At 47.9% G+C, this 13,048-nt stretch overlaps 1 protein-coding gene across 4 annotated transcripts; it reads right to left on the reverse strand.

Annotated features, from left to right (window-relative positions):
- Positions 1-2,107: 2,107 nt before the first annotated feature.
- LOC310837439 (uncharacterized protein) lies at positions 2,108-11,029 on the reverse strand. 4 transcript variants are annotated; one of them, XM_083724039.1, is made up of 5 exons: positions 10,613-11,025; positions 9,242-9,326; positions 7,481-7,607; positions 6,128-6,307; positions 2,108-4,688 (listed from the first exon to the last, which is right to left on the reverse strand). In XM_083724039.1, exons 1-5 carry the CDS (start codon positions 10,861-10,863, stop codon positions 3,271-3,273), a joined length of 2,061 nt encoding a protein of 686 aa, XP_083580165.1. In that variant the 5' UTR covers positions 10,864-11,025; the 3' UTR covers positions 2,108-3,270. The 4 variants fall into 4 exon arrangements, with proteins under 4 accessions (XP_083580165.1, XP_083580163.1, XP_083580164.1 ...); XM_083724037.1 differs by lacking the exon at positions 10,613-11,025 and adding an exon at positions 10,382-10,604; XM_083724038.1 differs by lacking the exon at positions 6,128-6,307 and having other exon boundaries at positions 10,613-11,029.
- Between the last annotated feature and the right edge of the window lie 2,019 nt (positions 11,030-13,048).

Genomic DNA, 13,048 nt, shown 5'->3' on the forward strand with positions numbered 1-13,048 from the left:
TGTAAAAAAAAGAAAAGAAAAAGATTTAAATCCAGTCTTACTAGCTAGTGATTTAAATCCAGTCTTATTGATGAGTGATTTAAATCAAATCCACCCTGCTGGACTCCAACTGTGATCATCCCTGACCAGCTGGGACTGAAGGAAGTTGGAGTCTGATGACATTTGGAGGGCTAAAAGCAGGTATTTGTGGCACGTGCTGGGTAGCTGAACTTAGACCCCATCTGCAGAGTGTCATACCATTTTAAACAGTCATGGCTTCCCCCAGAGAATCCTGGGAACTGTAGTTTGTTAAGGGTGCTGAGAGTTACCTGGAGACCCCCTCACAGAGCTACAGTTCTCAGTGATTTAACAGTAAATTCTCATTCCTTGGGAAGCCTAAGAACTGCTCTGTTTAGGTTGCCCACCCTTCACACTGTATATTTATTATTGCAGGGATTATTGCGATCACCCTGCTAACTCAGTGGCTGTATAAACTGCAAAATGGCTACTCCACGTTGAGCAACCCAGTGACAATAGTAGTTCGGCAACCATCAGTGCTAGTTAAGAAAGTACAGAATAACTAACAAAAGCATCCTTTTATTGTCATACGACAGGCACCAAAGTCAAGACTTTCCCCATTTACTCCCCCACCTGAAAATGTTTTCTGAGATCTTTGTCCTCTCTAATTCCAGCAAACAGGTTGGAGGCATAAAATCGAGGAAGCCATTTTTACTGAAGAGTCTTTTTCTCTTCCAGTTACCAGATGAGCCAAGGGCCGCAAAGCTATGCTTCAGATCCAAAGAGCCCTACCAGATGTTCAGGGTCAGCTGCGCATCCTAATTCCCTGAAATGACAACTGGGGACGGTCAAAGGTCCAACAGCACTTTCTGTCAGAAGCCTTAAAGATAACTTCTCCTTTGTGGGAATGCGTAAGAGAGTCGCCAGTATCATGTATGATGTTTGAACATTTCCCCCACATGTCACCAGAGCAGAGAGGTCATTCTCAATAGTGGATTCTCTTCTGATTAGAAAGACAAAATGATTTGGGAGGAAAACCTTTCTTGAAGTCACCAGGGGATCCAAGGATCCAGCCAGTCATGATTCCTTGATATATACTGAGCAAAAGGCTGGCTGAGGCAGATCCCACACAAAAGGACTCTGTTCAGCTGGAGGTTCTGGTTGGTGATGAAATGTAAGTTTGCAGGTGTTTCTTTACTCCACCTGAGCACCTAATCGTATCTCAAACTCGGTGAGGAACAAGCGACTGGGCACATTTGGGAAGGCTTCACGCATTCCCACAGGATGTGTTCCAATGTCAGGACAAGGCAAGAAAAGACTGTCAAGTTCTTCAAAGGCAGCCAGACCCCCAGATTGTGGGAATGTTCAGGGAGGCAGGAGAGGATATGTTGTTTAATTATATCTTTCCCAACTTGTGTTAATAAGTTCTATAATTTAGCAGAGTAACATTCCCTTTTTTCCTTTTCTTCTTGGGAGAAAAGCGATGGCAAACCTAGACAGCATCTTAAAAAGCAAAGACATCACCTTGCCAACAAAGGTCCGTATAGTAAAAGCTATGGTTTTCCTAGTAGTGATGTATGGAAGTGAGAGCTGGATCATAAAGAAGGCCGATCACCAAAGAATTGATGCTTTTGAATTATGGTGCTGGAGGAGACTCTTGAGAGTCCCATGGACTGCAAGAAGATCAAATCTCTCCAATCTTAAGGAACTCGGACCTGAGTACTCAACTGGAAGGACTGATCCTGAAGCTGAGGCTCCAATACTTTGGCCACCTCATGAGAAGACTCCCTGGAAAAGACCCTGATGTTGGGAAAGATTGAGGGCACAAGGAGAAGGGGACGACAGAGGATGAGATGGTTGGACAGTGTTTTCGAAGCTACCAGCAGGAGGTTGAGCAAACTGCGGGAGGCAGTGGAAGACAGGAGTGCCTGGCGTGCTCTGGTTCATGGGGTCACGAAGAGTCGGACACGACTAAACGACAACAACATTCCCTTTTTAAACTTGTACTGTACAGCGGATAACCTTTGCCAGGCTTGAATAAGCCTCTAAAATAAGTTTCCTGGTAATTTCCCCTTTATTCCCTCTTAAAAAGATTAGACACGACACAGTCTTGTATAAAAGTATAAAATAGTTTACTCACATTCTGTTCACAGATGGATCCCAGAAGGCAGACTTAAGTTACAAAATATATACACCTGGAATCTATCCCATAAGGAGATAGTTCCTTTGTCCTCTCTTGGCTGGAAGCCAAGAGAGCATCTCAGACTAAGAGGGTGTTGCTGTTGGCTATTCCACTTGGCACCTTTAATTCTTTTATGATCTGTTGTCCGAGCATGAAAAGCTCGCGGCTCCTTTCTGCCTTTATGATACGATGTTGGCTGCTAGGCCGATGACTGTGATTGACGAACAGAAACAGAATTAGGAGTACTTTTTCTTTTGGATCTGCAGTCCTTTGCAAAATGTCCTTGTTTATTGAGGAACCAACAACTCTTGGCAGCTTTAAACGCAGTTGTATCACCACAAGTTTGCATATGGCCTTCCTCATTATTTCTGGAAATAGGAGTGCTTATCACGCAAGCCTCCCTTCTGTCCAACTCGCCCATTAATCTTGCCGTTACCCCTTCCACAGTTAATTGTGCTGGTGGAATGGCAGATATCTGGCTAGCTACACCATCAGAGTCCTCATTAAAGGAACAATGAATGGTAAATACATACTGAATTATCAGGTATCTCCATGTCCCTTCAAATCAATTCACTGTGTATCATCTCCAGACATCTCAAGTGTGCCGCCAAATCACCACCAGGCTGCAACTTCATCTGGTACAGCGGCTTCTAATATGTACTGCTGCAAGACTGTCCCACATTTCTTTGGCAGTTTTCTTATTCCTACTTGCTGGTCGCTGACAGCCAAATTAATTATCGCCCTGGCTTTAAAACTAGGTCACGTTATTTGCTCTGGCCTTTAAAGAAATACACATCTTGTGGAACCTTCAAATTTAAAGAGACCATTCAACAGTTGCTTCTTCAACAAATGGAGTCAGAGAGAGAGATGGCTGCTTCCCGTGCTATTTTGTTACCTGCAAAGGTGAGGTCACGCCCACCACTGGTCACATGTAGAGGAAGTTTGTCCCAGCCCAAGTGGAAACAGGAAGTTCCGACTGGCTGGTCCAGACAACCCCTCTTTATGTCCACTCTAGGATTGTTGTATTTGACTGCTCTGTGTTTCACATCCCACACAGAGAGGCACCAGTCACTAGGTAGAGATGGGAAGTTCTATTTGATCTGAAGGATCCTTGTGGGGCCACCAAGGAGGCTCTCTCCATGGTGGAGCTTTCGATGCGTGATGACGTTGGAACTCTGGCTGAACGTTTTCCCACAGTCAGGGCACATGTAGGGTTTTTCGCCCGTATGGATTCTCCGGTGTTTTGTGAGGGACGAGTTGACGTTGAAGCTCTTCCCACAGTCGGCGCAGATGTAAGGCTTCTCTCCTGTGTGGACTCTGAGGTGCGTCGTCAAGTGGGCCCGTTGGCTGTAGCTCCTCCCACAGTCCGGGCACTGGTAGGGCTTCTCTCCCGTGTGGATTCTCTGGTGTCTGGCAAGGTTGGAGATGACGGTGAAGCTTTTCCCACAGTCCCCGCAGATGTAAGGGGTCTCCCTGGTGTGGGTGCGCTGGTGAGTGATAAGGTAGGAGCTGGTGGTGAAACTCTTCCCACAGTCACCACACTTGAAGCGTTTCTCTCGGCGGTACGGGCTCTGCTGGTGCCTGGCCAGGCGAGGCCTTTCAGGGAAACTTTTCCCCCAGTCGGCACCGTCGTAGGGTTTCTCCACGGTGTGGATTCTCTGGTGAGCGATGAGCTTGGAGCTGATGGGGAAGCTTTTGCCGCACTCTGGGCAGACGTAGGGCTTCTCGCCCGTGTGGAGCCTCTGGTGTGTGATAAGGTTTGAGCTGCCGCTGAAGCGCTTCCCGCAGTAGCGGCACTCGTAAGGCTTCTCGCCCGTGTGGATTCTCCAGTGTTTGATAAGGTCGGAGCTGATGTTGAAGCTTTTCCCACACTCCAGGCACCGGTAAGGCCTCTCCCCGGTGTGGAGGCGCAGGTGAGTGACCAGGTGAGACCTCTGGCTGCAGCAGCGCCCGCAGTCGGGGCACTGATACGGCTTCTCTCCCGTGTGGCTCCTCTGGTGGCGCAGAAGGTTCGACACCACGTTGAAGCTTTTCCCGCATTCGTTGCACGCGTACGGCTTCTCCCCGGTGTGGATGCGCCGGTGAATGATGAGGGCCGAGCTGTGGCCAAATTCTTTCCCGCAGTCGGAACATTTGTAGGGCTTCCCCCCAACGTGGGTCTTCTGGTGGCGGATGAAGTTCGAGAGGAGGCCAAAGCCTCTCCTGCAGTCGGCACAGCGGTGGCGCTTCATGCTCCCGTGAAGTCTCTGGCGGCTAATGAGGTTGGGGGGCCGGGCCTTAAGGATTTTCCCACGCTCCTTGTGATGGTTGCTGAGCCCCTGGTGGGTCGCACAGTCCTGAGGGCCCCCAAGAACCTCCATATAGGGAGGAGGGCAAGCCCAGCTCTCTCTGAGGAAGCTTTCATCTCGCTTCTCACGGGATTCCCACTTCTTAGAGTCTGAGGACCCCCTCCTTCCACAGGCCATGCGAGACCTCACAGTCTCTGGATACTCTTCCTTGTTTTCACTCTCTGAAAAGAAACCCACATGAATGTGTCATTCACAGATTCCGGAGAATCCTCCAGAAAAAATAATCTCTCAAAGGACCTGTTGGTGGCATTTTACCATTGTACTGTTGAGCGTGTATTAACTTATGGTCTGTGTGTGTGGTTTGGGAGCTGCACGGTCAGGCGAAAAACAATGTTATCCAGGGTTGTAAAGACTGCGGAGAGAATAATTGGGTGCACTCTCCCTACCTTGGATCAAATCTATGCTTCCAGGTGCCATAAGAAAACTGCAGAGATAGTGCAGGATAGTGCGCACCCCGGAAATGATCTCTTTCAGCTTTTGCCTTCTGGAAGAAGGTACAGAGTTATAAAGACCAGGACTAGCCGCCTGAGAAACAGTTTCTATTCAAATGTGATTTGGGTTTTAAATGCAGTGTAAGGTAGTCTCTGAGGGATGTGGGTGGCGCTGTGGGTTAAACCACAGAGCCTAGGACTTGCCGATCAGAAGGTCGGCGGTTTCGAATCCCCACGACGGGGTGAGCTCCCATTGCTCGGTCCCTGCTCCTGCCAACCTAGCAGCTCGAAAGCACGTCAAAGTGCAAGTAGATGAATAGGTACTGCTCCGGCGGGAAGGTAAATGGCGTTTCCGTGCGCTGCTCTTGTTCGCCAGAAGCGGCTTAGTCATGCTGGCTACATGACCCAGATGCTGTACACCGGCTCCCTCTGCCAGTAAAGCGAGATGAGCGCCACAACCCCAGAGTCGGTCACAACTGGACCTAATGGTCAGAGGTCCCTTTACCTATAAGGTAGTCTCTATGGGAGTATATTGTATTTAATTATGGGGTATCAGAGTTTTTAGGGGGCTAACCAGGCTGGGATAGCAGACTTGTTGGTTTCTGAATATCTGATGTAGATTTTCAATTTTTGTTCTTCTGTATGGGACAATGACAATAAACATTATCGTATCATATCGTAAAGCCCAAAATGGCTCCCGTTACCATAGTGGCCGGAATGGCATGGACTCCAAAGGCCTGATTCTAGAAGTCAGACATGGCAAACCCATGCCCCTCCAGATCTTGCTGGACTCTACAACTCCCGTCAGCCCCTGCGTGCATGTCTATTCATCAGGAATGATGGGAGTTGTAGTCCAACAGCATCTTTCACAGATGGCGCAGGTAACTTAGCGCTGCATTAGATACAAGGCCTTGTTTTGGATGCCTGCTACAAACTCTCTTGTTTTGGCAACCCCACCCAAACGTGCACTTTTCACAGAATCACTTGGTTTTTACTCCTATTTGGGTAGTTTTTATTATGTGTGCTGTTATTTAAGTCTGTTTTATCTTTTAAAAATGAATATTTTATACTATTCTATTCGAACGGCATATAAATCTTGCAAAATAAACAAAACAAAACAAAGCCCCAAAACCTCCAGGAACCCAATGCTTGCTCTGTGATCTCCTGACCTGGGCAAGATGGGACTGGGCAAGGAGAGCTCACAAGGACTGCCTGAGATTCCCAGCTGTGGTCTCCATCTGAACCATCGCTATCGCTTGGGCTCTTGGCTTCCTCTGAGTACTGGAGATAAAACCCCCAGGCCGTTTCTTCTCCTTCTGGTTGGGCACCCCCAGCAGAACTTGGAGATCCTATTTTTTTATAGAAGAAGAAGAAGAAGTGTTTGGATTTGATATCCTGCTTTATCACTACCCGAAGGAGTCTCAAAGCGGCTAACATTCTCCTTTCCCTTCCTCCCCCACAACAAACACTCTGTGAGGTGAGTGGGGCTGAGAGACTTCAGAGAAGTGTGACTAGACCAAGGTCACCCAGCAGCTGCATGTGGAGGGGCGGGGAAGCGAATCTGGTTCACCAGATTACGAGTCTATTGCTCTTAACCACTACACCACACTGGCTCTCAGAATAGATAGACAGAATCTCCTGTCGGGTAAATACCAGAATTCTTTTCTGAGAGGCTGCACGTGAATTCAACTAAGTCCTTGCATGTGCAGAACAGCTTCCTCATGTGCATCTCAACTCCAGACACCCATGGACCATTCCCCAATCTGCTGTGGGAGGGTTGGGGGAACTCCCATAGAAGATTTGGGAGCATGTGGGTAGAAGAGAGAGAAGAAATTTGGTCAGAGAAGTTGTTTCACATGTACAGTTATTCAGTTGGATGCAACGATTTGTGCACTGGAATATATATACCTGACACCTTTTCTCTGCCAGAGCTCCTGTTAAATCCTTCCTGTTTGCCCAGGGATGGAGAACCCGTAGTCCTCCACTTATGAGTGGACTCCAATTCCCATCAGCCCCAGTCAGAGTGAGTGGATGTCCACCTCCCATCTTCAACCATGAAACCACAGACATGCCGCAGACCACCAGAGTGAAACTCACAGATCTCTGGTAGCCTGCAGACCACAGTTTGAAAACGCCTGTCCTAAAGTAAAACTTTCTCTTCCAGTCATTGTGTGCATGTTTCAAAAGGCTGACACACAACAAAGGTCTGGCTCATTAAAAAAACCCCGACAACAAAGCCAAACCCCGGAAGTTTAAAAATAGCAACTGAAAATGATATTACCTAGTGTGCATTTCTTTATCTCCAAGAAAGGATGTCCAGTCTTTGGTGTCCCTTAGATTTGCATCTGGCTGCCACATGGGACAAAGTGCAGGCAATCTGTCCAGAGCGCTTGAGCTACTTCAGAGGACCGTCATGTACGGGAGAAACCCAGAACTAAAATTTTTGATGGAGGTCCTAGTGCAGCGAAGCCAAGGGTGATGCAGTGGCTCACAGAAAGACAAAAATAACTGTGGCTTTTTACCTGGGGATGCTGCACAGTCCTCTTCTTCCCCTACTGCAGTATCATTCGTGGAGGATGCTTGGTCAGGGTGAGACAGGTGCACTGTTTTCTCCCCTTCTTCGTCTTCCTGCTCAGGTGTGCCCAGCTCCTAAAACAACAAGGCTCCTAATCTCACTGCCTGCTGTATTAACAACAATCACACCAGGATGGCTGCAGGGCATAGCCTTCCTGTGCCCAGGACTCTGTGTGTTCCACACTAACAAAATCCTAAATTCCTGTGCCATGAAAAGATGATAGTAATATAAAATAATTAATAATAATAATAATAATAATAATAATAATAATAATAATAATTTATTTATACCCTTCCCATTTGACTGGGTTTCCCCAGCCACTCTGGGTGGCTTGCAACAGATTAAGAACAGAATAAAACATCAAACATTAAAAATTTCCCAACACAGGGCTGCCTTCAGATGTCTTCTAAAAGTCAGATAGTTGTTTATTTCCTTGACATCTGATGGAAGGGCGTTCCACAGGACGGGTGCCACTACCGAGAAGGCCCTCTGCCTGGTTCCTTGTAACCTCGCATCTCACAGTGAGGGAACTGCCAGAAGGTCCTCAAAGATCGACCTCAGTGTCCAGGCTGAACGATGGGGGTGGAGACGCTACTTCAGGTATACTGGGGATGAGGCAGTTTAGGGCCCCCAAACTCTGCACTCCAGCTGTTTTGGGACTACAGTCCCCATCATCCCTGACCACTGGTCCTGTTAGCTAGGGATGATGGGAGTTGTAGTCCCAAAACAGCTGGAGGGCCGAGTTTGGGGATGTCTGGTTTAGGGCTTTAAAGGTCAACACCAAAACTCTGAATTGTGCTTGGAAATGTACTGGGAGCCAATGTAGGTCTTTCAGGACTGGTATATGGTCTTGGCGGCCACTCCCAGTCTACCAGTCTAGCTGCCGCATTCTGGATTAGTTGTAGTTTCCGGGTCAGCTTAAAAGGTAGCCCCACGTAGAGCGCATTGCATAGTCCAAGTGGGAGATAACCAGAGCATGCACTACTCTTGCGAGACAGTCCACGGGCAGGTAGGGTCTCATTCTGCTTACCAGGTGGAGCTGGTAGACAGCTGCCCTGGATACAGAATTGACCTGTGCCTCCACGGACAGCTGTGAGTCCAAAATGACTCCCGGGCTGTGCACCTGGTCCTTCAGGGGCACAGTTAGCCTATTCAGGACCAAGGAGTCCTCCATACCTGACCACACCCTGTCCCCCCAAAACAGTACTTCTGTCTTGTCAGGATTCAACCTCAATCTGTTAGCCGCCATCCATCCTCCAACCGCCTCCAGACACTCACACAGGACCTTCACTGGTTCTGATTTAAAAGAGATATAGACCTGGGTATCATCTGCATATGGCAACATGTCTAAGGCCACAACCCTATACTTCAGAAGTGGGGAAACTTTGGTCCTCAATATGTTGTTGGACTCTCATCAACTCTGACTGTGCTGGTTGGGGCTGATGGGATTTAAAGGTCCGAAGGCTTCCCACCCCCAGTCTACATATTTTCTGAATGAATGAGAAGCACACGAAACTACTATTGCATTCAGACAAACAAACCAACCCAACTAGATTGTGCCCCAGAGGGCTGATCAATGTTCCCCTTCATGGCACTCAAATCCCAGCTCTTGAGATGCCCACCTTTCTTGCTCCACAGGCACGATGGCTTAGAAACCTTCTTGAAATTGCCACTACTAAAATAAACCATGTGAAGATGTCCCCCCTACCTGAGCTGGTTCTTCTGTAGCCATTCCTTCTTTCAGCAGAATGCACCAGGTTGCGGCAGAAGATGGCAGGCGGATACGTGGCAGGCTGTGATGTAAAAAAACAGAAAAACAGCAAAAGGGTTCATTTTTAAGAAGGGATCCAGCACACTCCATGCCACAAACTCTGCGCTTCTCCTCTCAGTTTGATGGAGGGACCTGGCAGATGTTCCCAGGTTCAAGTGTCTGGCATTTCCAGTTTGAAAAGGACCAGGAGGCAGGTGATGCGGGGCAGGACAGCCGGTAGAGGCCTCTGCTGGAGACCTGCTGCCAGACAGAGTAGGCATCACTGCGCCAGCTGCTAGATGGACACAAATTTAGGCAACTTCCCAAGCTCCTTTCCAGCAAGATACCTGAGTGTTTTACAAAGGCCTGTTTCAGAGATGGGGAACCTTAGATTTTGGGGTGCAGTGGGGAATTCTGGACACCCCCCCAGACTCTCCAGAGGCCATACCCACCCCCTTCTGGCAGGCTCTGCTTTGTAACCTCCTTGAGAGTTTTTGCCTGGCTGAAGGGTGTGATCTTCAAATACAAATACGGTGGTACCTCGGGTTAAGTACTTAATTCGTTCTGGAGGTCTGTACTTAACCTGAAAATGTTCTTAACCTGAAGCAGCACTTTAGCTAATGGGGCCTCCTGCTGCTACCGCGCCGCCAGAACACGATTTCTGTTCTCATCCTGAAGCAAAGTTCTTAACCTGAAGCACTATTTCTGGGTTAGCAGAGTCTGTAACCTGAAGCATATGTAACCTGAAGCGTATGTATCCCGAGGTACCACTGTATTTGCATTAGGCTGATTGTTAGGGTTAAGAAACTGCAGATTGAATAATAATAATAATTTTTTATTTATATCCCGCCCTCCCCAGCCGAAGCGGGGCTCAGAGCAGCTAACAACAATAAAAGTAACACAGCATTCTAAAATCAATATTCTAAAATCAATTCAAAATCAAATTAATAGCAACCACTGGGCCAGCGTTCTAGGAGGATCACCAAAGGAGGGGGTCAGACTGTGCCTTGGCCAAAGGCATTGGGTCTCACTGGGGAAAATGTGGGGAACGCCACGCAGGTGAACACAGCCTGGTCACACAATCCCAGCCTCGCCTACCTCACAAGGTTGTCGCGAGCATAAAGCAGGGTCGCCTTTACATAGGCCGCCTTCCGTCCCTTTTGAGGAACACGTGGGAAAGGACTACGCAAGTGTGCAGAAAACAAAACAAAATAACTCTCTCGTATGGCTCTCAGATCATTACCCGTTGTCAGCTGATCTGACATTCCCCAGCAACGTAGCAGGAGGAAAAGGGGACGGAGACCCCTTCCTGCCCCACGCCACAGTTACCTAGAGTGTCCGGCTGTTCCGGAGTTAATCGCTGGATACCTCCGGGGTTCCCCTCTTGGGGGGCTGAGTCCAAGGAGTAGGTGGGCACGCAGTCTCCACTTCGGTCGGGCGCGCAGGAGTGGGCGGAGACCCGAAAGGTTTCTCCCCCTCTGCAGGCGCCGATCAGCAACTGGGCGCCCCAGGCGAAGGGGGTTTTCCCTGGCCAATAATAAAGTCAAAGAAAAAGTCGATCTCCGATCGCAGCGCCCCATGCGACCCCTCGCCGCCCTCCTTCCTCCCCAGCTACTTCCAGCCCCTTCCTGTGCCGGCAGAAAAGCAAACCCCGCTACAACAGTCGCTGCAGCGAGGAAAGAAAGAAAAAGTAGGCAGGCGGAAAGGGGGATAAAAACAAAACAAAACAGCAACCTCTGCGCGGGGTCTGGGGGAGCTGCAAGGCACAGCAGCGCCCCCCGGCACGTTATATATATAAAACAGATGTCAAATTACCATACGGGAGGGGGGTGCCACCCGTTTTCTATACACGCAACAGCACGCGCGTGGGGAAAGAAGGCAGGGTTGCGAACTGAGTCGCGTGGGAGGGGGAAAGCGCCACAGCCGGGCGCTGCTCTCCTGCAAAGGCGGAGATTCCCCAAAAATGCAGCGAAGGCTTGTAAAGTCGCTATTAATAATAATAAATTATTATTATTATTATTATTATTATTATTATTATTATTATTATTATTTGTACCCCGCCCATCTGGCTTAGTTTCCCCAGCCACTCTGGGCAGCTTCCATAGAAACCAAAAATACACTAAAATATCACACATTAAAAACTTCCCTGAACTTAAGATGTCTTCTGAATGTCAGGTAGTTGTTTATCGCTTTGACATCTGCTGGAAGAGCGTTCCACAGGGCAGGCACCACCACCGAGAAGGCCCTCTGCCTGGTTCCCTGTAGCTTTGCTTCTCGCAATGAGGGAACCGCCAGAAGGCCCTCGGCGCTGGACCTCAGTGTCCGGGCAGAACGATGGGGGTGGAGACTCTCCTTCAGGTATACTGGGCCGAGGCCGTTTAGGGCCGTTTAGGGCTTTAAAGGTCAACACCAGCACTTTGAATTGTGCTCGGAAACTTTGTAAAGGGCCATGAGTTTGTAACGTGGGAATGAGCGCCATAGTCCTTGAGTGAGGTCTGATCACCCCCTTGTCAGGAGGGCTTCCGAAGGAAGCAAGCCAGCAACCCCAAATCACACCGTTCTTGCAACGTTCCTCAAATTATACAGAGCCTGGGCATCTGTAAATGGGACTGGGAGAGTCAAAGGCAGCTTCTTATTTTCCTAAAGTTGCTCCTCCGGCTGCCTTTCCCAATCATCACCATCCTTTAATCTCTTTTAAATTTTTTATTGCAAGTGTTCGTCTAAAGTTTTGTTTCAAGTGAAGAGTTTTGCTGTTGAGAACCACGGAGATACAGAATTAAAAAACAGGACTGTAACATTAAAGTGTGAAAAGCCTCTTTTTTAAAAATCTTGAAAATATTCCTTCCTCTGCCCTTATGAGTAAGACTACAGTATGGGCAAATTTCTCCCCAGAACTTGATACAAATTTCTTTTGTGTGCTTTCAGGGTAGAGCCAGGCTGGGGGCAGTATTTGAATAATCAGTTTGTTGCTCCTATTCCAAGGCACTAAAATCATAGAATCTTAGAGCTGGAAGGGATCCATGGGTCATCTAGTCCAACCCCTCCCCCAATGCAGGAATCTCAGCTAAAGCATCCATGACAGGTGGCCATCCAACCTCTGCTTAAAATCACCTTGACTTGACTTCTATGAATCCTGATGTGGTTACATCACAGATGGGGAACCTGTGGCCATTCTGCAAATTACCCAGTGAATATTTAGCACATTATGCTCAGAAGCCGCTCACAGGAGCAGTTTTAAAAAGTTATCATTACTTAAAGCACAAGCAAAGCAAGCACATTCCCTAAATACTGTATATTCCTTCCAGTAGCACCTTAGAGACCAACTATGTTTGTTATTGGTATGAGCTTTCGTGTGCATGCACACTTGGTATCTGAAGAAGTGTGCATGCACACGAAAACTCATACCAATAACAAACTTAGTTGGTCTCTAAGGTGCTACTGGAAGGAATTTTTTTATTTTGTTTCAACTACGGCAGACCAACACGGCTACCTCCCTAAATATAGTATTTTATATCTGCATTAGCAAGCTAAACAAAGCATTCATACTTAAAAATATATACAGTGGTACCTCAGGTTAAGAACTTAATTCATTCCGGAGGTCCGTTCTTAACCTGAAATTGTTCTTAACCTAAAGTACCACTTTAGCTAATGGGGCCCTCCTGCTGCCAGCGCATGATTTCTGTTCTCATCCTGAAGCAAAGTTCTTAACCCGAGGTACTATTTCTGGGTTAGTGGAGTCTGTAACCTGAAGCCTCTGTAACCCGA

This window comes from Podarcis gaigeae (genome assembly GCF_964106915.1).
Source record: "Podarcis gaigeae genome assembly, chromosome: 2".
NCBI lineage: Eukaryota > Metazoa > Chordata > Lepidosauria > Squamata > Lacertidae > Podarcis > Podarcis gaigeae.